Source organism: Eleutherodactylus coqui, chromosome 1, assembly GCF_035609145.1.
Source record: "Eleutherodactylus coqui strain aEleCoq1 chromosome 1, aEleCoq1.hap1, whole genome shotgun sequence".
In the NCBI taxonomy this organism is placed as follows: domain Eukaryota; kingdom Metazoa; phylum Chordata; class Amphibia; order Anura; family Eleutherodactylidae; genus Eleutherodactylus; species Eleutherodactylus coqui.
Genome location: NC_089837.1, coordinates 176,564,301 through 176,589,422, shown reverse-complemented (window position 1 = coordinate 176,589,422; position 25,122 = coordinate 176,564,301). Strand labels below are relative to the sequence as shown.

The following is a 25,122-nucleotide window of genomic DNA, read 5'->3' as shown; positions in this document are numbered from 1 at the left end:
TCGCGCCGTCTGAAGCTTTCCATAGCATTGTTATGGAAAGCACCAGCCTCCTGTCCACGAGTGGAGAATCATTGCGATTCACCGCTCGCGGCTGGCAATTCGCAGCATGCTGCAAATTGCCTTGATTCTCCACGGTCAGCCTATTTATCAGATTAGGCTGACCTGTGGAGAACCGTCTGCGGTGGCGGATCCCGTGGCTGAGATCTGCCGCGGGATACCGCAACGCCCGTGGACAGGGTGCCTAAGAAAGGGGCAGCAGACAAGAAAGTTACCCCATGTCTCAATAAATTACCCCTACTCCACCCCCACCTCCCAAAAAAAAGTTTGTGAAGAAAAATAAACACATAAGCAAATTTATTTCTTTATTACCTTCATCTATATTTTTATGTGTAGGTGTGCAGGAGTACATAATATAGAATTAGTTAGAGAATATCCATAGAATAGTCCAGAAAGGTTTCATGAGTTAATATATTATGAACGAAAGTCCTTATGGGAAGCTGTGATTTGTACTTCTCCTTAAATAGAGGATTGGGAAATCCCACGCACTTCAAGGTCCTAATCAGGTATGATATATAACAGCAATGTGTGAAATGTAATATGCATCCCATCCTGATTCGCTGTGTAAAAACGTGTTTCTTTTGGCAGGTCCAGGAACTGTGCTTGTGTGAGCAGGTGAGCACACTTGTCATACAGCATATGGCATGGGCAGAGTCCAGGCAGGATGTGCATTGTGGCACACCACCACATGCCAGGTCCAGCCTCTCTAGTACTTTGTGAAAGTATATGACCCCTTTGATACAAAAAAGTGAAAAAAATAATCCTTCCTGCTACACTGTAAAACCCTTATAAAAGCCTCTTCAGACGACCGTGATTTAGTCCTGTTTTGTGGGTACACATTTCTCTTAAAGCCATACAGCCATCAAAGATGTATCTTCATCATATCCAACATTTTCAAAACTGTCTTTCCATGAGCATAGTAAACAATTATCTGCCCTCCGGCAACAGCATACAATACCTGTATTATAAGATATAGGTAAATCCTTTGGCCTGCTTTCACACAGACGCAAAATCGCGTGATTTTGCGATGTCTGTGAAGCCCATGCTTTCCAATGAGTTCCTTCACATTAGCGATGTTTTCTCTGATGCTATCTTGCGAGGAAAAAAAATTGTGGCATGCCCTATATTGCTGTGATTTTTTTTTGTAGCCCATGTTTCCATATGGAAACTTTGTTTTTGTCACATCGCAACACATGAAAGCGTGCTTTTTGTGCGATGCGACTATCATTGTAAAATAAGCCCTAGCTGCACTCCAAAAAAATAAAAGGGAATACTTACCTAAAAGGCTCAGTCCGAAACCTTCCTTCCTGATTGCGGGATTCATAAATCCTGCCTCCAGGAAGCGATGGCTCTAATTGGTTCATCCAGCGCAGTTCAGCCAATCAAAGCAGCGCTCGATGAACCAATGCAATGGTTATGATTGATTCATTGATTGGCTGAGCAATGGCTGAAAAACCAAATCAATAGTCAGCGCATTGTGGAGGCGGGATTTATGAATGGGCTGAGCCACGGCATTGATTGGCCAATTCATAAATCCCACCTCCACAACTGCGTAAAGCCTGCAGCAGATGCGTGCTGTGTGAAGGTGTGCTTAGGATGGGGCCTTATGGAAAGTTTTTGTAGCGCGAGTTTCCAATTTTAACTATGAAGCTCCAGCTGCTATCCAGTACTCTGACTTTCATGGAACTGAGCTAAGCTGACTCCTTTCAACTGCTACTGTAACTCAGTAAATAAATTGGAAAGTTGCACTACAGGAAGTCTCCACGTAGCCCCAGCCTTAGGCTATACTCACACAGGCGAGCGAGATATCAGGCCAAGAAACTTGGCCCGATGTCAGGCTTGCCAGCGTGCGCTTTTCACACCGATGCGAGGCGTTATTCATTAAAAAACGCCTCGCATTACTTTTGTGAGATTGTAATACTCACGCGTGTGTTTCATGCACGTCAGAGGATCGCAAGCGTTTTCCATTGAGTTCAATGTGTGAGTTTTGTGTGTCTCACAACACACAAAACTCGGGCAAGAATCTCACCCATGTCAATAAGCCCTCACTGTTTGCTTTAGGCTAAAATCTTGAGGAGAATGAAAATAAAATCTTAAGCAAAACAATGAAAATTAACATCAACTGGTATTTTGGCAAATATACACATAGTTGGGGGGGGGGGGATTTACCATAGTTAAGTTGCATAAAATAGTTGCAAAAAGTGAACATGACTTATCTGGAGGGAGTGGGGCTTCCCCAGTACCCAACAGATTTACTATAATTCATTTTAGAAATCGGCATAAATTATAGAAGAAATCTACACCTGCTACAAGCTGGCATAGATTTCAATTTGTAGCACATGATGTGTCAAATGTATTAAGAGGCTTACATCTGGCCCATCTTTCATAAGGGGTCTGCCGATTAAAACTAGTGTATGAAATAGTGGAGCCCACTACAATGTCCGTAAGTTATACTGATAGGACAATGCTTTCAACACACTGCTCTGTTTGGCCAGTGTGCATCAGGTAGTCAGAGAAGCAGTGCCGCCATCTTGGTTTGTCACTTTAAGGGCTTCTTCACATGGGCGTGTATTTGAATACTACTACCTCCGATGAGTAGGCTAGGGTTAAGTTGGATAACATAGAAATTCTTAGAGACTTTCAAGTTTTGCTATGATGCTTTCGCCTCCTTCCCGGTACAGTAGTGTGAATTATCAACCACATGCATGCTCCCTCCTGTCTGGATGCTTTAGACATTATTGTTCTGGTGAGGAAGTGATTTCTGCTTCTGGTTCTCCAGCAGTGTGATGGACTTCTCTGAACTGTCAATGTTCCTAATAAGATTTTCTAGTCTCCTCTTAATTTTCTTCTGGTCCTCGATTGCACATCCAATAATGATAGACTGGAACTTCTGATCAATGGGGACAGATGGGACATCAGACGTACAAGCTGCATACAAACACATCAGCTGTTTCTTTCCACTTTCCAAGTTGTCCGTGACTTCCTTCAGAATCTCATCAATAATCAAGGAGGCTTGCTGTAGCGATGAGGCTTGTTGGGGATTTCTCATGGTTTCCACTGAGATTTCTACAGTCACCGTGCGCTTCATGAGACGTTCTGCAGTTATTGACAGTTCTTCTCTTTCCCCTTGACAGTAAATGAATATGACAGTAAATGAATGACAACATCAAAAAACTGTTCAGATGCTACAGTTCAGTTGTACAACTTAGGTCTCCTCAAGAAGGAATAAAACCGTGTCTTTAGTACTACCTATAGGTACAACCCTGGCCGAACCAGAGTTTCCACGAAAATGAAGAGTCAACCATCAGTAGATAGCTGTTTCAGTGTTCTTGCCCCACTTCAGTACTGAGCAGGGTCCCCTTTGGATAGATGAGATGCCTTTGACACCACTCTCAGGAATACTGAGAAAGGGTTAAGGGTGACTACCCACTACAGCTCTTTTTCACTGGGAAATTCGCAGCGTTTTTTTTCTCCAGGGGTCTATGGGACTTGTTAATGTTAAAAACGCATCATGCAAAATCGCGATTTCGCGGTAAATTGCGATTTTGCTGTGATGCATTTTTAACATTAGAAAGCCCCATAGACACCTGGAAAAAAAAACGCAGCAAATTCGCAAACACTAGTGGGTAGTCACCCTAAGGGTGGATTCATGCATCATGAACATTTATGCCACAGACAAATCTGATGTAAAATTCATGTCTTACTTAAAGGAGATGTCTCGAGGCAGGAGTGGATTTTTTTTTTTGCCCAGTCCCCCTAATTAAGCACACATTACTAAGCCCCCCTGTAAATGACTTTTCTAGCTGGTTTGTACTTACCATTCCAGCGTTTCAGCAACTTATAAAAATTTTCCCAAGATGGCCGCCGGCTCTTTTCTCTTGCTGCAGCCCGACGTGCGCGCTCCCGAGACGCTACCAGCTGTGTCTCCATGACAACCAGATGCCCTGCAGCCGCCGACCGGACCCCTGGAGTGAACACGGCCGACCAGTCACCCACCGCCAGGCAGCAGGTAACCGGCGCAGCCCCCCCCCCCCCCCGGCACAGCGGCAGCCCCCCCATCGCAGCGGCAGCCCCCCCATCGCAGCGACAGCCCCCCCATCACAGCGACAGTCCCCCCCGGCACAGCGACAGCCCCCCCATCGCAGCGACAGCCCCCCCCCGGCGCAGCGGCAGCCCCCCCGGCCCATCACTTACCAGGACGGCGGGACAGCTGGACGGCGGGACAGCTGGGCGGCTTCTCCGGACAGCTCGGCAGCTCTGCACCTTCCTCTAACAGAGGATGGTACAGAATGGCCGCTCCAGCGCGCTCCCGAGCAGTGACAGCTCGTCTGCGCATGCGCAGAGGAGCTGTAGCGGCGAGCACACTGAAGCGGCTCGTGCTGAGAGGAGAAGACCGGACTGCGCAAGCGCGTCTAAAAAAGCAAGCTGCCAGCGAATTTAGACGGAACCATGGAGACGAGGACGCTAGCAACGGAGCAGGTAAGTGAATAACTTCTGTATGGCTCATATTTAATGCACGATGTATATTACAAAGTGCATTAATATGGCCATACGGAAGTGTATACCCCCACTTGATTTCGCGAGACAACCCCTTTAAGGATTTGGATGCAGGTTTGCTGCGGATTTAGTTTGTAAATATGCAGCAAATCCACATGAATATCTTGTGGATTTTGAAGCAGATTTGTTCGTGGTATAAAATTTGTGTAAATCCTAGAATGGTAGAGTTGGATGGGACCTCCAGGGTCATCGGGTCTGACCCCCTGCTCAGTGCAGGATTCACTAAATCCTCCACCATCATGGATCAGGCGCTGACCTACAGATAGGGTTGGGATATCGAAAAACCGATATATCGATATATGGCTAATGCTTTGGCGATACTTTTCATTGATATTGTTATGTCCGATATATCGGTAACATGGATAGTTTAAGGCGGTATAATATTGATTTTTGTAAAGAGGAAACCGTGTCTTGTGGTCCAGTGACCATGTTTTCTTTCTTTCCATTCTGCCCTTTCCTTTGTGTTGGTACAGGATGTAGTTTTGCTCTCAGCACTAATGAACTTATAAACAAGTTCTAGAAACTTTTGGAAAGTGTGAGGTGACCTCAAAAAGGTTTGCTCCAGGCAAAACGACTCTCAGAAAAAGTGGGGTCTTAGGCCCCTTTTCCACATGCGTTTGTTCCTCACGTTAGACGCAGGCTCTGAACGCTTGCATCTAACGCCATGGCTGTGGGCAATGCTTTCTAAATGAAGGCATTTCCACATGCAGATGAAGAGCTGCGCTGAACGCACGAAGGTCGCGTCCAGAAAAGGAGACGTCTAACGCGAACGCAGTGCCCATAGAAAAGATAGGAGACCCATCTAACGCAATTACAATTGCGTTTGGGGCACTGCGTTCGTGTTACCAGGCCCTGCATTGTTTACCAGTTCCAATGGAGACCGTTGGTCCCTCAGCGGCAATTTGAAAAAATGCAGGGCTCACAGCCCCACAAACACACAGAAATCGTGCTCACATCCCGTCGGGTCCAGCATCCATCTTCTGGCTTCCTTGTAGCTGGCAGGACCTTGTTTCAGTCCGTTTGTTGGCTCATTAGAGAACGATTATTGGGGCCAATGATAAACTTCTTTTTATATACCTGATTTTAATTATATGTTTCATCTGTAATTTTTTATTTTCATTTGTAACTTTAATATATTTTCATGATGTTATTAATAGTGATAAGTTAATAATAAATTCAACAGTTTAAAGTTTTAAAAGAAAACTATAATTTTTTGTTGATTATGTTGCTTTATTAACCCTAGACCATTAATCACTGAGACAGTAGGTTTCCGACTCAACTAAATCAATCACTGTAGAAAACCTAATACAATTTGTGCTGATTATGAAGCTTCAAACGTAGCTTTTATTATTCTTAACGATAAAAAATATCTTTTACGTACACTCACAAAAAACATAAACTCAACAAACAAATAAAATACCTCTTTTACCTCTATGTCTACGTAAGGAGATTGAAGTTTACGGTATTATGTGTACACCCGCAACGTTATATGCGAGTACCCCTTTAAGGATTATCGGCAATATATGCGAGCACAATTGCTCAACTGTGTGCAGATTTTTTATGGGGTTAATAATGGGTCTCTAGGACCCGGGAGTAGCAGTACTTAGACTGCTGATTAAGCTTCTTCTCTCCTCACTTATCTGGCCTGATATGCGGATATATGTACCACTAGTTTGTGATTACACCATATTTCAATTGTAGGTACTTCCACAAGAAAGGCATAGGGTAATTGGTTTTTTAGGGCGGACTTGTCAGTCTCAAGGTGTTGAACCAATGGATATAGACACTTAGATGGATCAGTCAGTACGGCCCCCCCTGCAGTGAGATCAGGGGAGCCGTGCAGATGTCATGGCAGCTGGGGACCTTCTGAAAGGCCCCAGGGCTGCTTTAGGAGAGATCCGTCCTGTGAGAACAGCTTTTTGCCCAAACACATTTGCACTGCATTGCACTGCAAACACAGCGGTTTTGCCACAGTGCGGATATGCAACGGTAAGCCTCGGCAGAACCGCAGCAAATCCGCCCTGTGTGAACTTAGGCTTAGGGCTCCTTTCCACTGGCGATAGCGATATCGCTGCGAGAAAATCGCAATGGTAAAATTGCATCGCAACACTGCAAAATGGCAAGCTTTTGCATTGCGATGCGAGAATCTGTTTTGCCATTGCACTGTATGGGCGACAGAAAAATACAAAACACTGAAACAATCCTCCTGCTGCGATCGTTAATCCTCGCATCGCAGCTTGCCCTTAAACATCGCTAGTGGAAAGGTTGTCATAGAACAACATGGGTGGGACTTTCCTGCGAGAGCTCGCACTGTCGCAACGCACTGAAAACGTGCGATTACCTCGCCAGTGGAAAGGAGCCCTTAGAGTGCTATTACATCAGAACACAAGCACTCGTGTTTCCCTCGCAATTAGCACTATGACACAAGTGTTAGCAGCGCTTATTCATTAGCACCCTTAGGCTATTCCCACGAACGTATATCGGCTCGGTTTTCACGCCGAGCTGATATACGTCGTCCTCATTTGCAGGGGGGGAGGATGGAAGAGCCAGGAACAGGAACTGAGCTCCCGCCCTCTCTCTGCCTCCTCTCCGCCCCTCTGCACTATTTGCAATGAAAGGGGGCGGGAAGGGGCAGGGCTAAGTTGTGAGAAATAGCCCCGCCCTGGTTCCGCCTCTCCCCATTGCAAATAGTGCAGAGGGGTGGAGAGGAGGCAGAGAGGGGGCGGGAGCTCAGTTCCTGCTCCTGGCTCTTCCATTCTCCCCCCCCCCCCCTGCACATGAGGACGACGCATATTAGCTCGGCGTGAAAACCGAGCCGATATACGTTCGTGAGAATGCAGCCCAAGCCATATGATTGCGGGGCAGACTTAAAGGGGTTTTCCAGGAAGAATGCTACTGATGACCTATCTTCAGAATAGGCCATCAATAGTTAATTGGCTGGGGTCCGTTGCTCAGGACCTGACTGATCAGCTGAGCGGGTGCATGCTGTCATCTTTGCAGATACACAGGGGTCAGGGCAGTAGTAGTAGTGGATGACACTTATAACTGCAGGCAAAGCTCCCATTGAAATCAACGTGAGCTGTGCCTGTGGTTACAAGCGCCAGCCACTACACAGAGGTCGTCGCGGAGACTTCCACTCCGACGTCTATGTATTTGCGGCGCTAACAGCGTGCGCCTGCTCAGCTGATTGGTCAGGGGTCCCGAGCAACGGACCCCAGCCAATCAACTATTGATGACCTGGGATAGGTCACCAATAGTTGATTGGCTGGGGTCCGTTGTAGTATTCTCCCTGGAAAACCCCCTCTGGGCTCACAGAGGATCAATTATGGATGTTCTTTCAACATTCTGAGCAGTGGATCCCTTGTGTCTTGATACTGTCAGAGCTGATACTGGCATGGATATCAATCAACTGAAAGAAGCAGTGCAAAACCAAAAAACATGGAGGGAGGGAGCCTTTAGGGTCGCTGACGGTCGTGAATGACTAAACGGCTACCGTAACAACAACAGCCTTCATATCATTCCATTAGTGCTGTCAGAAGGTGTTCCCAAGCCCTCGAGCATTAGTAAAGTAAAGCTTACCATCACTGATGCTCCTCATGTCCTGACTGTTCCTAACATTGTGGATCATCTCCATTAGAGACTCTTTCTCCAGCTCCAGTGCAGATGCCGAGTCCCGCAAGGACTGTACTCTAGGCAGAAATACAAGGATTTGTTAAATACAATACTTTCTATTCTTTTCTGTACTTTTGCATTTAGTAATTGTTTTACAATAATCATTGTGGGTTAAACATAACACTCTTTTTTAACCCCTTTAGGCCTCCTACCTGCCACGTTGCCCGCAGCTATTAGGTTCTATTGAATCTAATAGCTCAATGCTCATGGTGCGGAATTCCACCGCGGAATTCCGCACCGTGGAATCTCCCGTCCTCACCCGCGGCATGCTCTGTTTGCCGTGGGTGTACGCCGGGACGGCTTACATTGCAGTCAATGGAAGCCGTCCGTTCACGCTATCTTCTGCTGTAGCACAGCGGAAGATAGCGCGCAAACGCTTCCCCACCTACCGCCGCTGCGGTGGGCGTGTCACATGACGCGGCGGCGGTGGGCAGGAAAGCGTCATGCAGGAGCGAGGAAGCCGGATATGCAGGTAAGTTTGGGGTCTCCTGGGGGGCGCCGTGACGGGCTCCGCGGCAGAATTACGCGGCGGAGCCCGTCACGGCCATGTGCAGCTGGCCTAAGGACAAGGCCTATTTTGGTCATAAGGACGCAAAGATGTTTTGGGGATTTTCATCTCCACACTTCAAAAGCCTTAACTTTTTTATTTTTCCCGTCGACATGGCCATACGAGTTGTTTTTTGTGTGGTGAGCTGTAGTTTTTATTGGTACTGCTTACTGGGCACACACAACACATTCCATAACTTTTAATACATTTCTTTGGAGGGCGGGGAGAAAAAATGCCGCAATTCTGCCATTCTATTTAGCCTTTTTTTTTAAAGCATGAATCACTAAGCATAAAGAACATGATAAATTTTCTCTGTGGGCTGGAACGATTACGACAATACGAAGGGTTTTGTTTACCACCATTTTTTAAAACTATTTTCATATTTTATTTACACTTACGATCTTGTGTTTGCTATAATAATACATTTTAGTACCTCTGTACTGCAATGCATTATCGCTATTGCCAGCGATCATATGTCATGGCAGAGATAGACACCAGACAATGGTATCTGGTTGCCATGGCAACCCATTAGCCTTCCATGATTACTCCGTCTGTAAATCCTTTACATGGCGGGTCAACATTGAGGTTAACAGTGGGGATCTGTGTTCTCACTGATCCCCACTGTTGCAGTGGGAGGTTGGCTGTCAATCACAGCAGGCTCTTGCTGTGATTGGCGTGGACTCAGCTTCTAATCCTGTGCCATCCACAGGACGTAAGTTTATGTTCTATCGTGGCGTAAACTTACATCATATAGTGTTAAGGGGTTAAAAAAAAGTCAGAACAATACAAAATAGTCTAATATGTTTGAATAAAATGGGTCGAAAAGCATCCACCACTGATGAGGTGTTGAGGTCTATTACCTCTCCATAGTAGATATGCATCGTGACACACTTAACAACAGGCGCACATCTCACTGCCTGTCCGTAACATAGTTACATAGGTAAGACATTGTGAAAAGACATATGTCAAGTTCAACAAGGGGAAGAGGGAAAATTAGACCTTGGGGAAGGTAAGAAAAAAACGACAAGGCGTGAACCAATCTGCTCTAAAAGGAAAGCATTCCCTTCCTGATACCAATACTCTGCATCAGCATTCACTAAGAGTTCCAGATATATCTGTTGCAGGCAACGTGTGAACAGCAGGCACTGGATACAATGGCGAAGCAATCTATAGAATGTGTGAGGTTTTTAGGCAAAGTACAAAATATCTATTTTATTTAAACATGCTATATACTTTCCCTTGGCATTGTATAGAATACTTAGCAATATACAGAACAACAAGTGCTATGTTTGCAAAATATAAAAAGAGGCATGAAAAGGCCTTTAGGAGAGAAAAAAGACATTTAGGCTGGCTGCACACGAATGGGTCGGATTCTGCATGCGGAATGAGACTAGATTAACATGATCTGCACTGAGTATAGCCATTGCTAAAAGTACCTTTACACGGGAAGGCAGTTGGATGCATAAGTGCCTGACAACCGTCCTGCGGGCGACCGCCCGACTATCACTCCAGTGCTATACACAGGATTGATAGTGTTCAATAGCTCATTCACAGTAAACAGGAGTCGCTCAAATATTGAGCAGCTCCTGTGTACACGGCCCAATGGTTGCTTGGTTTTTAGTTCTGTATGTTTCTAGGTTCTTCTGCCTGTCAATCAGGATCTAACCCTATACCAATTCATGTGTCTCCAGCGGCCAACAAGTGTGTTCATGTCTCTACACGATCCTGCGGAGCCAGTAATTGTGGGTTCTCCTGGCCCGTGTTCCCCACTCTGGTCTCTACTCTCATTACCTGATCCTCTTTTGAATCCTGTATTTGCACTTGATTTTGCCTTCTATTATCCTTATCTGATTACCTGCGTTCCTGGATTCTGATCTTAGTTTGCTTGTTTGTCTTCCTGTTTGCCTGCCGTCTTAAGGGCCCATTTAGACCCGATTCTTGCTCAAAATTCGCTGAAAGCTGTCTTTTGAGTGATAACCATTGCATCTAAATGCACGGACAGTTTTCGTGCACAAGTCGTTCCTCGCTCAATTCTTGTTTCCTTGAATTAAGCAATGAACTCTTATCAGCAGTGCAGGCTGTTATCACAGTCGGCAGCGCTGATAAGATTCTTACAACCCATGTCTCGCTGGTAGTTCACAGCGGGACACCAGCTGTAATCGCAGAGAACAATACAGCTGTTTGCTTAAACAGAAGAGCTGTATTGTTCGCTGAGCGATAGCGGCGGTGTCCCGCTCCGCCTGCATAGCTCTTAAGTAGCTACTTAGCTACTATAGACTATGCAAAGATGATCGCTGAAAACTGTCACTCAAACTATCGTTTGAGCGACTTTTAAGCGATCATCTGTCAGTGTAAATGGGGTCTTAGTCCACCTAATTTTGACCCTGCTCTGTAACTGACTTCGATTCTCGTATATCCTTTGCCTCTGAATTCCTGCTATTGTTCACTTTACCAACCAGAAGCTACTCTGGAGAAGCAACATGGGAACTATACAAGGCCATATGCCTCAAAAAGGGGATCAAGGATGAAAACCTGCGGTCCATAGAGATGTTAACCAGAGTTATGGCGGTTTCACATCTACGTCGGAACCTCAACAAATGGAGCGAAAACACACTCATGTGAATTGGCACTTGTATTGTGGTGTGTAACAATGGTATTTCACTATTAAGCCACTTTCACATGGTAGTGTTTGGGCTTCGACAAACGAGCGCATGCGCAAATAAGCTCGTCGCTATGGAGTGTATTTGCTCATGCATCTGTCAAAAGTTTTTGTGTTTTTATACCATTTAATCTTCACGTTTTTGCTTGCGGAAAAAAAAAGCGGAATGACAGGTCTGGAGCTATCTTATCTTGTATAAAAACTACGTGCGAGAAATATAGGGCAAGGCCTATTTTTTCTCGCGAGTAGGACTATTACTTGAGAAACATGCCTGTGAAAACGAAACCAGTGAAATCAATGACTTAGCTTCGCCACGTTTTGCAAAACGCTCTGCAAACACGGTTGTCTGTATACGTATTTTGTATCAGTATTTGTAATCCAAAGCAGGAGTGGAACCTACAGCACTAGAAGTATAATGGAAAGATTCTGACCTCCTCTGTATTTGGACGCACCCCTGGATTTGGCTTACAAATACTGATGAAGAATCCTGCTGTGTGACTAAACAGTCAGTGCTGGAACAGACCAGGAAATTATGTTTGTTCACATTGTAGATAAGGGAGAAGCAGATGGCAGGAGTTCAAGGTCAGTGCAGGAGCGAGATAGCATTATTTAGCTGTTCTCTATCTCAGTACCTGGTTTATTAAAGCTTTCAATAAATGTTATAATCCCATCACATAACATAATCTGTTCTTTTGGCTTGATTTTGGTAAGAGATTGTTTAACAAGAAATACAACCAGTAGGAATTAGTCATCAGGGAAGTGTAACGAATACTGGCGATGCAGGTCAGTAGGAATATTCTTGTTGGCTGAGGCCTAAATGAGAGCATTCAATCTGAGGCTGTATTACATACATGCTTTGTCAAGAAAAACCAAACACCCAGAAGGAGTTGTCGTTTTACTACAAAACTCAGCATGCAGTTACATCTCAGGCATATATGCAAATGATTAGAGTTGTGGTATGATCAGATGAACGGTCTTGTCACCTGAGGCCCTAAAAGTGGTTCCACCCTTGGTCTATATGAAGGCTCTCAGAGGCTCCTTGTGTGTAGTGACCTCTTCTTCCGCTTGTGTAGAGCACAACAGAATCGAAGAGATTTTGCCCAGTTAACAGAGGTTGAGAGGGGCGCATTATTGGAATGTGGAGAAGCTGGATGGTCATATCAACGACTTGCCCACTACCTGGGCCGTTTTGACCAGACTGTTTGGAGGTGTTGGAACTAGTGGAGGCGTGAGGGCATGCACACAAGGCGAATGGGATCAGGGTGCCCTCGACAGATCGTCCAACAAGCACAAACAGTGCTTTTGTTGTCTGCCATCCAGAGGCAGGTGGCACCATCATTACAGGCCCCTGCGTCTCTCCGAACCATTTCCATTGAAGGACGCCCATTATGTGTACTGCCTTTTACACCCAACTACCATCACCTTTGTTTGCAGTGGTGTCGTGAAAGACAAAACCTTGACTGCTACCGAGTGGAAATGGGTTGTCTTCAACAACGAATCCAGGATAGTGCTTAACCAAACACAGCAAGGTGGTCACAGGAATGCCTCCACAACATTATCACACTTCCATGGCCTGTTGGGTCACCAGATTTATCACCAATAGAACATGTATGGGACCATCTGGGACACCAACTTTGACCGCCTACAAGTTTTCACAATATAGAGGCTCAGTTACAGCAAATGTGGAGTGATATGCCACAGGATACCATACAGAACCTGTATGCTTTCATGCCCGCCCGTATCACATCTTGTATCCAAGCTAGAGGTGCTACAACAGGGTACTAGAACCTCTATACCCACCCATATCACATCTTGTATCCAAGCGGGAGGCGGTACAGCAAGGTACTAGAGCCTACATGCCCGCCCGTATAACATCTTGTATCCAAGCTAGAGGCGGTACAGCAGGGTACTAGAGTCTTCATCCCCGCCCGTATCACATCTTGTATCCAAGCTAGAGGTGGTACAACAGGGTATTAAAGCCTCCATGCCTGTCCGTATCACATCTTGTATTCAAGCTACTAGAGCCTCCATGCCCGCCTGTATCACATCTTGTATCCAAGCTAGAGGCAGTACAACAGGGTACTAGAGACTCCCTTCAAGTTTTCGGTTTTCTGCAATAAATTCTCTTACTTATATCAACGTTACAATCACACATAGAAAGTTTCAACCAAATCCAACAACTATTTTTCAGCCAAGTAAACCTACTTGGCTCAGCGTTATTACAGAGTATTTTAGCCGAGGAGGAATATTTATATAATGTGCAGTAATACAATGTAACTGTGTATATGTGTAGTAAGACAACATTTTTAAATCTACAACAAATCCAAGTTGGAGCAGGACATTCAGTTAATACGCTCAACGTGCCTTCCTCAGTTCTCTGTCTTCTGCATATAAAAATAGTCTGACATACATAACAATTGGTGAAATATAGTAATTCCAAATTAATTATTATCTCCTGAGCCGGTCCCCAGAAAGCCATATATCCTGCCTCGGGTGGATCACGTTAGTTGCTGCCACACATTTTACACGCCTGTGCAGTTATTTTCATATCTTCCGGCTCTCATGAGAGTCTCTCGTGCATCTTGTAAATTGCTAGATCGGTATTCTGGGACTAAAGAAAAAATGATATGCAGGGAAAGGTGTAAAATAAAGAAACTAGCTACATTCACCTCCTTAAAGGGGTTTTCCAAGAGAACACTTTTGGTGACCTATCCACTGGATCTACAGCTCTCTCCGATTGAAGTGAATGGGAGACAGTTTCCATAATTTTCTCCTGAAAACCCTCTTTCAGTGTCCTCCCATCGAACACAAGTCCCCCAGTCCATTGTTCGAATTTTCTTATCATTGAGCTCTTGACCATTCAGCCAACATGATTTTGTCATAAATGGCACAGGAGTGTTCTGGGGGAAAAGAACACTTAAAGGGGTTTTGTCCTTACAACAAAACCCTGACCACTTGCTCGGCCCGGCCTAAAGTAAAAAAAAAAGACATGCTCGCCTGTCCTGGAGCCCCGCAATGCAGCTGAGAGCCGCTGCCGGTATCGGCGGCGACTTTCAGGTTGACGGCCCGGCGGAAGTCAGGTGTCGTCTGCGGCCAATCAGAGGCTGCAGCGTAACTACATACGTCACCGTACATGCTCCTGGTAAACATGTATGATGATGCTGCCGGAGTCCCACAGCGTCTTACCGTTCTGTGTGAGACAGCAGAGACCGCGTATTTCTCCGAGTGCACTGCGCACGATCGCATATCATATGCACACGGTGATTCCCTGCACTGTTTTATAGCAGGGTTGGTATGAAAACGCCACCCATACACAATATATTGCGCATGGATAGTGCTTGCATATGCTGCCCATACGAATGTTAGGGCTTACGCTGCGTGGTACGCAGAGAAGTAGAGCACGCTGCCATCTATTTCTCACATGTATTGACAAGCAATGTTTACACGCTAATGTGAACGGATCAATGTACTTTCATTGACTCCATTCACCGTGTGTCACGCAACTGTGCATCGTGACCATAATACGTGCCAAAATCACGGTAGTGTAAATGAACCCTTAGGCCAAGCTCACACGACCGTACGGTAATATGCTGAGTAAAAATCGCACAATTTTACTAGTGTAGGGAACTGCGTATTGTCACGTTTTTGCACACATATTCCTGTGCATGAACAGTGTATTTTGCGCATGAGGTCATGCACTAGCTTGCCGAATGTAAAGAACGCTATACATATGCACTGTGATTGCATATGTACTGCGTTCTAAACACACCTATAGAAAACAATAGGGCTGTACACGGGTAATATTCTGTAAAATAGAACATGCTGCATTCTTTTTTACACGTGTAATATATGCAATAAATATACCAGTGAGTGGGAATGGAAAAATGAAAATCAATGCACTTTCACTGACGCCATTCACCCCGCATTATGCGAGCGTATATTGTGCACATAATACAGAATTCAAATACGTTTGTGTGAGCCTGGCCTAAAAGAAGAAGTAAAAGGCAAAATTCAACTTGCTCGATCGCAGGCTAGATCTAAACTAGAACAGCGATCTTGGTCTAGTTTAAAAGCTAAGTGTTTTTGAGATCTAGTGTGAGCTTTAGCCTGTAGACATAGGGTCTGGAGCAAGAGCTGCAGGTGTATGAGCTCACACTTTAACTTTGTCTATTGTGGACTGTGTTGTGGTTAGATCTGGCTTTAAAACAAAACCAAGATCAATGCTGTAGCTGCAACACAGCCTGAGGGCTTATTCACACGGGCAAACATCGGCCGGGTTTTCACACCTGGCCAATATACTCTGCCCCTCTGATGCATTGGCTTACAATTAGGGATGAGCGAGCGTACTCGGAAAAGCACTACTCGCTCAAGTAATTTGCTTTATCCGAGTATCGCTGTGCTCGTCCCTGAAGATTCGGGTGCCGGCACGGAGCGGGGAGCTGCAGGGGAGAGCAGGGAGGAACGGAGGTAAGATCTTTCTCTCCCTCTCTCCAGCCCGCTCTCCCCTGCTCCCCGCTGCGACTCACCTGTCAGCCGCAGCGGCACCCGAATCTTCAGGGACGAGCACAGCGATACTCGGATAAAGCAAATTACTCGAGCGAGTAGTGCTTTTCCAAGTACGCTCGCTCATCTCTACTTACAATACATCAGTGTACAAGGGCATATTTCCGCAGCGTAAAAGCGCCCGGCCGGACGCTTTAACGCCAGCGGCAGCAGCTGCATAGATTCCTATGGGAGCCTATGCTAGCTAACAGAGAAGTGAGGTAGTTTAGCAGCAAGAAGGAAGGAATATACTGGCAGTGCTGGATGGTGTGGCATTTAACTGGTCAGTATAGTATCTTTTTTTTTTTTTTTTAAGGTAGCAAATTAAAAAACCTAACTTGGACAATCCCTTTAATGTAGAACATGCTCAACCTCCGATTTGGACCCATACAATGAAGATATGACAGATTTGTTAATGATCCACAAAATCAATACCAATTTACAATATAATACATTGCAAATTGACAACATATTCACATTTTTGTAGAAAGTTTGAGTAATGCCGGAGCCGGTGACTGGAAGGAATAGGAGGAGGCAGGCATGACAGGGTTAATGGAGAATAAAGGGGTTAAAGGAGTTGAGAAGCTGCTGGAAAAGAGGAGGGGTCGGAAGAAGGGGTGGAGTACGCAGGTTTAGGTCACGTGCCCGGGCAGTTGGAGCCATCTTGCAGAGGGAGAAGACGGAGATCCTGGAAGAAGAGTCCCACCCGCCCACCCTTCTAGTTGGGGGTGAATCTCATTGTCATGGCAGCGTAAAAGGGGGGTCCTGTGGAGTCAGCGGATTGGGTTCGGGGGTGAAGGCAGGGGCTAGAGAGCGGCCTTCCCCTTTACACCCTCTTTTTGGTTGGAAGTGTGAGTTGGTGGATCTGTCCCCCCGTGGTTTTTGACAGGGCGGTGCCCTGCCAAGAGGGGTGGAGTCGCTAGCCCGTATAGGGCTAGTGGGCCTCCGTGTCGGGAGGAAGGAGACTAGAGGCCCAATGGTGAGTGTTGATCTCCTGAGCCAGGTGTTGGAGGCGGGGGGAGTGTGTTGTTGGGAAATAGTCTCCCGAGTCGGGGGGTGTGCGGCGGGAGGCCGTACTAAATATTTCCCGGGTTGTGAGGCGACAGATCAGTTTTGGGGCTCATAGGACCTCCCCTGGGGTTGTTATCTGTAATGTTGTATTTTTGTTATTTTCAATAAATGGCTGCTGTGGCCAATTAAATCCAAAGAAAGGTTTGAGGCGTGTTATTGGTTATCGGGGTAAGGGGGTTGGATGGGGTCACAGCGGGAATGAGTCCGTTATACCCTTGTCATGAATTTTCACTGCAGATTTCAACTTCTACAATGCACAGGTGAAATCCACTGCAAACTAACAGTAAGATTGAAATGCAAGAAAACCGTGTTTCCCTGAAAAAACGTCTTATATTAATTTTTGTCCCAAAAGAGGCACTGGGTCTTATTTTCGGGGGATGTTTTATCATACTTTTCTAGCAGGCACGGTCCGGGTCCCTTCCACTGTTTTCCGGAGCTTTGGCATGATTCTTGCAGTCCTCAGCTACCAACAGGAGATCACTTCCTGATAATGGGGTTTGTAAACTCTGCCTCCAGGAAGCGATGGCTCTGATTGGTTCTCGACCGCCGCGGCTCAGCCAATCAATGCAGCGCTCAAAGAACCAATTCCAGCCATCGCTTCTTGGAGGCAGGGTTTCCAAACCCAGTTACCAGGAAGCAATCTTCTGTCAGCAGACTGCAAGAATCGCGCCAGAGCTCCGGAGAGCAGCGGGAGGGAACCAGACCGCACCTCCCAGGTAATGTATAGCTGTTTTTTATTTTAGTAGCGTAGCGAGGGCTTATATGGTAGTGTGCTCAATGCTATACCCCTAGGTGTAGACTTAACATGTATACTAAATCCAGAGGAAGCTAATCAGATAAACGTACACAGATTGAAGCCGCGTCGACCCAGCTGACATGCAGTAACCGAGTGGAGGTAACATCTAATCTCATAAGCATGTGATCACTTTTCATATGAAGAATGTCTACTGCATGATGTAGTCGCTGAGCTCCCTGAATTTGAGCTCTTTTCACAATTACACTCAAATTCCATGCTGCGGCTGCACAAATAACATCTCCCAAGTAACACGAGCCACTTCAGGGAAGTGCAGCGAAATGGAGAAAAATCATCATGACAGCGAAGCAACTAAATAAGAACGTTAGCGCAGCCCGCCCGCTTCTAGCGGTTTCATCACCCTTCCAAAAATATCAGCTGGACAAATACATTTATGTTCCAGATGCAAAAAGTGACTGCAAAGCTAAAGCCGTACTTTCTCACATTAACACATGTAACTGCAATAAAGAAGAAGAGGGATTTAACAAACCTCTTTACATCACTTTAGTGGCATATAATAGTCGTACATTTTAATACATGACAGATTGGCGTTTACCTTTCCTAGGAATGGGGAGAAAATAGAGGCATCGCTTAGTGGGAGGGGCGCAGTCTCCTGTGGTCTATCAGATCTACTATGATCTACATCAGACACTGACATGCTGCTATTTCAATGGGAGCGCTATAGTGAGCGAGTGCTTGAACTTCAGGATCCACATTCTTTGTATCACTGCTGGTCCCAGCGGTCGGACCACCAATAATCAGAAAGTTATTCCCTATCCTGGGGATAGAAAATACGTTTCTTTTTAATTATGCTTATTTAGGGCTCCTGTCCACGGGCGTTTTTGGATTGCGTTCCCCGCAGCGATATTCCGGCTGCGGGGAACGCAGTGAACGCTCTCCATAGTGTTGCTATGGAAAGCGCAGCCCCCCTGTCCACGAGTGCAGAATCATAGCGATTCTCAGCTCGCGTCTGGCAAATCGCAGCGATTCTCCTATCTGACAGGCTGACAGCCGAGATCCGTCTGCTCCCGGGCGGCGGCTCCCGAGGCGGAGATCTACCGCGGGATTTCGCAAAGCCAGTGGACAGGCAGTCTTATTATTGAACTTGTTGGCATAATAGAAGAGAAAAGGGTGACATACTTGCCACTAGCAGTGCCACGCAAGGCAAAAAGTATACTTTACATAACCAGTCTGGTGTAAATCCAGATATAGGAGACGTATCAATGCAATAATTCTGAAATAACAGTTTAGAACAGAATGAGCAGATACAGTAATCATGATGGATTGGGATAGGTAGAGTATGTTCACTCACAGTCTTCTATCACTTATGGTGAACTGACATCCCATGAAGAAAAGGAAGATCAGGGGATAACTTTCTATCTTGGAACAACCCCTATAACCCTTTCCAATGCACTGTCTGGCGTCTTCCTACATTCTGATAGAAGCTTGTACAGCTCTAATGTCAGAACACGTCCGACAGGGTTTATTGCTATATTTTACCTGACGAATGATCATTTTGGTTGAAATCTTGCATTTCCATCAACTTAAGTGCCCATGCATATTTTAGACTAAAGTTCATGAAAATGACCAATTTCAGCCGAATTTTCATTTCTGAAGTGCAACAATGAAGGATTGTTTTATCTGACCGATGACAGACCGCCACTGTCTGGAAAAAAGTCAGCTAGGCTTGAAATGTTCTTCAGCTGGTTGGACAAAAGATCTTTTGTAGATGAAAGATATCTTAGAAGAACCATTCCCAGAAAGACTGTTTGTCCATCGCTCAGTGTCGTTGAACATGTATGGCCAGTTCGAATGATTGTGACCGCCATTATAAATTTAAATATGAATGGCTATGTCTGTAAAACAATCATTCATCAGACGATCGTTTGTTCAGCTATTGTTCATCCATCAACCTACTTCTATTTATTGTATATGGCCACCTTTAGGGGCATTTACACAGGCCAAAAATTAGCCCACTGTAAAGAGAGCCAATCCACAAAGCATGTCTATCGGCCTCGTTCACTACAGTTCATGACAAACGATTGTTAATATGTTAGTCAGATGTGCCACAGGCGATTAAAGTATTTCCTTACTCAATGTACAATTGCTCTACACTTACCAGGTGCATCAGGTGGATCATTCGCTTTTGGCATTTTCTTTGTTTTTGAGATAGTATATTGCGGCTTTAGTTAAGGACTCTTTTACACAAGTGTATATCGGCCACTGTTTTCCCAGCCGGCCGATATACGCTGTGATCTGATGCATTGGATTCCAATGCATCAGATCACATGGCCATATTCCCGCGGCATAAATGTGCCCAGCCGGGTCAATGTAGCACTGGAACTATTTTTCTGGCCGGAATACGTCGGCTGCTGCATAGGCTCCTATGGTACCCAATGACAGCGGGAGGAGAAGGGAGGTGAGAGGGAGTTTAGCAGTGTGACTACTAAACTCCCTCCCACTTCTCTCCTCGTCTTCCCTCCCTTCCAGCTGTTTGCAATGGGAGGGGCGGGGTGGAGTTAAGGTCCACCCCACTCTGCCTTCTCCTATTGCTGGCTGCAGGCAAAGGGGCGGGTGCTTAGCTCCGCCCCATCCCGCCCACTCCCATTGCAAACAGCTGGAGGGAAGGAGAGAGGAGGGAAGGGGAGGCAATGGTGGCCCGGGGCCCGTGCTCTCTGAACAGGCGCACAAACTTTAGATTTGTGCACCTGTTCACACGTTTTTACAGAGCCGGCGGGCGCATGTAAAAACGCCTACGGCCATGTGAAGGAGACCTCAGGGTCCTTTTAGATGAACCGATTCTCATTTGAACAAGCGAGTGACGTCACCGCTAGCTCGTTTTCACTCGTACAGCCTGTTAAGACAAAAAAATGCATTGCTGGCTTGTTCAAATGAAAATCTTTCAGTCCCTGTATAAGTGAATGAGAGGGACTGAACAAGTGCTGTTTAAGCCGAACGATAAGTGAATGAGCCAACGATGATTTTTCTGCCTGCATAAAATGAATGACTCTGATTTGTCGTTCAGTCATTAGCTCGCGTTCAGACTGAGCAATTATTGTTCACTTTTGCTCGTTTGAACGATTTTTTGAATGATAATCATTCTGTGTAAAAGCATCCTAATTGGTTCTGTCTATTCAGGACTGCAGCCGTGGATTTGAATATGTTGGTGATGCTTCGTTATATGTGTTTTGGTTACAGGGGCGTGTAGATCTCTTATATCCACTGTGCATATATATATATATATTTACACAGTGGATAAAAAAGTCTACACACCCCTGTTAAAATGCAAATGATTAGATAACTTTCTGTGCTGTGCTATTACAATCAGGGTCGCATGTACAGAAGAATCCCATAGGCAGGGTGACTGGCTGGGTTCAGAGCCGGAATCTGCTGCTGTGGGCCTCTCACATGCAGAATCCGACCTGTTAGTGTAAGCACGGGCTAAGAGTTTTCAGGGTTTTTTCTCTACAAATTCATGGCGCAAATGAGTATTAACCGTCATCTACAATCAGTGTCAACTCATTTATGTAACAGTCAGTTGGCGTTCCCGTGTTCTGCCAGCAAAAAGACTGAGAAAAGACCTGAAAGCATCCAAAGATTCGAGGCACAGTACACAAGGACAATATATCGCCCCGTTATCTGTAGTATGTAAGCTCGTTGGAGCCTCACCCTCACCCCTACTGTTTCCATCAACTGATTACTACATGTAATGTATCTGTTCTCCCCTGTTTTGTAAACGCTGCAGAATATGTAGGCGCTATATAAATAAAGCTTATTATTATATATATATATAATACATATAACATATACGCATCTCTATGTACACACAACTTGCAGAAATGTTGCAAAACTAGAAAAATCCCTAATAAGAATAGAAGCAGGGAAGCAATGTAACACCAGGCAGTCCGGCCGTCTCATTGCTGCCAGTTGTGTAACACAGGATCAAGCCGACTGATGCTCGGTGCAATAATACAGCTGCATGCCGCTCATCTCCAGATGGGTTTCCTATTGGCATAAGACTCTATTAAAGAGATTAAGGGGGATGCAGTGATGGAGGAGGCCATCTGTTATTACACGCACAATCTTCCTGGGTAGGTCATACTCACTACATAATGGTCACATATCACCCGTGTCAGCACAACTGCTTCATATTTATCACAGCACCAGAGACTTCTTCATATCAGTGTTCGGGAGTTACATCAGCGTTGCTTACGCGCTCATAGAACTCAATGGGCTTTCTTGAGCGTAACATATGGCAAAATAGAACATGTTGCATTCTTTCTTCTTCTTTTCCTGCTCCGTTTGGAACCCCCTGGCTGAACTGCTCCATTTTACCGCTGTGGAGCCGATGCTGAGCCGGCCTACCATCATATATGGCTGTGATATTGTACTGCGCATGACGGCGTATCTCAAGCACAGTGTCCTGCGCAGTCTACTTGTTTAGTTTTTTCTGCTTACATTTCCCGCGCTATTGCTTCGCAATGGTGCATATATACGCCACCCATATGCAATTAAATTGTGTATGGACGGCATTGATTACACGCCCATAGAAAACAATGGGCTTTCTTGTGCATACGTAATACATGGCAAAATAGAACATGCTGCTTTCTATTTTGCGCATGTGTAATATGCGGTAATCTTACGCTTGTGTGAGCCCGCCCTTGGATGTGATGTCATAGTCCCCGTGTATCTCTAACCTAAGAGCTGCACGATGTAGACCTATTGCCACAACTAGCTTCAGCCGCTGGACGATAAGAAGAATATTCGTGTTCATAACCAGCAAGGAGAGGTTGGTAGTGGGGGGGGGGGGGGGGGGGATTAAAACATGAAAAGGGAATTTACTATTTAATTTGCACTTGTTTTCTGATGGAAAAAAAACCACACAATTTGCGCTAACGTTTTCAACTTTTTTCTCGACTCTCAACTTCTCAACTTTTAAAAGTGGCAAGAGAAGTTGTTGTGGTCTATTAGAGCGTCCGCAGATATGTTAGGCTTAAAACCAAAAAGATGGTGCAAAAATCTGTGCAAGTCAATGCCTGCAGACTCTGAGACGAGCCAGAGAGGCAGAAGGTTTAGTAAGAGTGGAGCACTTTTTAATAAATGTGTTGCATTTTGCTCTAATGGGCTTTGCTTTACGACTCACACATGCCAGTCTCATAAATCTCCCCCAGTATTTAGCTGCACAACTGTCCTGCTAGCAGAATACAGAGCAGCCTGTTACATAGTCAGAACACCGGCCCATCCGCCATTCACTCAGCTTTCCCAGGATCCTGAATGGAAAGCATAAAGTGCCCCATACAGGGGTATAATGCCATTCTACCGAGCGGGCTTTGCAGGTGTCAGTACTGCTTGCCACCCAGCTTTCCAAGGAAGCCATATAGCTGACAGATGAGGGCGCCTCAAGGACTTCAGCGCCCGTCCAGTGGGCATGAGAGAAGAGCTGGCACTGGGCACACTTACCTTATCTCCAGATCGTCCAGGACCTCCAGCAGGTGAGTGGAGCGGGCGGCCATGGACATGGAGCGGCAGAAGCGGCCCCCGTTGTGGCCCTCGTTGGCCTTGGCTTGTATCTTGGCTTGTGCCATGTCAGCTCGGCGATGAATGGCTGCGGGCGGCTCGGAGGGCTGTGGCGGCTCGGCTCCCTGCAGACTGATGAAACATGTCCTAAGAAGGAGCTGGGCGGACCCCGCAGTGCCCTCCTCCTGCCCTGTGGGCACTGCAGCTCTCCAGCGTGTGCCCGGCAGTCATACTATGTGCTGCCCGCTGGGGACCCCAATAATCCTTATTCTACACCATACAAACCTATTCCTGCTGCAGCCCTTCTTTTTGGTTCCAATTTCAGTTTTTTTCTTTTTTTCACATCTCTGCCTGAGGGATCGTTTTTTGCTGGACAAGTTGTAACGTTTAAAGTGCCACAAAAGGGCTCCCTCGCGCCAATGTGTGGTGGTGCCCGTGCGTGTAATACACTGTACCAATCTCCCATAGGCTCCCATGTTGCCGCTCACACATATTGCACACAATAAAGATGGCAGCATGTTCTATCCTGTCCCGTATTACCTGCGCATACACGCCAAGATAGTGCATGGTGATTGGTGGCGCACAGCAAATATGCAACATCATTGTGTACTTGCTGTACGCCACGCAACTGTCACATGCGGGCGACACACAGCCAATTACTCATGTGAAACCGTCTTAGACAGCGGTCAGAGGAGCGATTGGTTTTTTTTTTAGCGGATGAATAAATGCGCTTAAAAATCAACTCTATTAGAACCAACGCTTTCCAATGAAAGAAGTCACATGTTCGTTTTTTAGAGGCACTAAATAATCGCACCTGCAAAAGATAGGACAGCGAGTACAAATGCACCCGGTCGCACTATTTTTCTACAGGCGACGTGCAATTATTTTAGCACAGCTATTAAAGCGTTAAAAAAATCGTGCGTCTGACCGCGGCCTTAAAAGGATAACATGAGAAATTGTTTTAGAAATGTCTAAGGCTGCCTGTCCACGGGCGTATATTCATTGTGTTCCCCACAGCGATAATCTGGCTGCGGGGAACGCAGTGAAAGCTTTCCATAGCCCACGAGCGGAGAATTACTGCGATTCTCTGCGGTCAGCCTATCCGTCAGATAGGCTGATGGCGAAGATCCATCTGCCGGCTTCTGCTCCCGGGCAGCGGTATCCCACAACGGATCTCCTCCACGCGATACCGCAACTCCCGTAGACAGGCAGCCTAAGGCCCCCTGCACACGGGCGGAAACTCTGCGGCGGGATTTCCTGCAGAATTTCCATCCGTGCCTGCTGCCATAGCATTGCATTACAATATGCAGACGGCTGCGATTTGTCCGCATGAAATCACACACGGAAAACAAATCGCGGCATGCTCTATTTCTGTGCAGGTCTCTCAGAGGCCCGCACAGAAATGTCACTCCGGGGCCGCCGACTCCACTCTGCGCATGCACCGTCTGGCCGGCACATCAGAGCCGGAGCCGCGGGAGAGGTGAGCGCCGCACTGGTCCTGCAGTAGTCCGGGTCGGAGAATTCTCGCAGCGGGATCCAACTCGGCCTTCTGCATGCGGCCTAAGTGAGGGAAAATGGAGAAAAAACAACACAATTGTGCCGGTTTTGTGTGTGCGTGCATGCGTGCGTGGGAGGGGGGTCTGCAGCATTCCCAGAACAGTAAAAATGACATATCTGTATTCCGTGGGTCAGTACTATTACAGCAAT

At 46.1% G+C, this 25,122-nt stretch overlaps 1 protein-coding gene across 1 annotated transcript; it reads right to left on the bottom strand.

Annotated features, from left to right (window-relative positions):
- Positions 1–348: 348 nt before the first annotated feature.
- On the bottom strand, positions 349–23,538 carry BAG2 (BAG cochaperone 2). The gene is made up of 3 exons (XM_066604105.1): positions 23,359–23,538; positions 8,194–8,303; positions 349–3,183 (listed from the first exon to the last, which is right to left on the bottom strand). Exons 1-3 carry the CDS (start codon positions 23,481–23,483, stop codon positions 2,786–2,788), a joined length of 633 nt encoding a protein of 210 aa, XP_066460202.1. The 5' UTR covers positions 23,484–23,538; the 3' UTR covers positions 349–2,785.
- Positions 23,539–25,122: the final 1,584 nt, after the last annotated feature.

Bases quoted from the DNA above. Each gene is read 5' to 3' on its own strand.
- BAG2 (XM_066604105.1), bottom strand. From the start codon at position 23,483: ATGGCACAAGCCAAGATACAAGCCAAGGCCAACGAGGGCCACAACGGG. The intron at 8,304-23,358 runs GTAAGTGTGCCC...ATTTCTGCCTAG, and splicing joins CTGGACGATCTGGAGATAAG to AGTACAGTCCTTGCGGGACT. The intron at 3,184-8,193 runs GTAAGCTTTACT...TTTACTGTCAAG, and splicing joins CATGAGGAGCATCAGTGATG to GGGAAAGAGAAGAACTGTCA.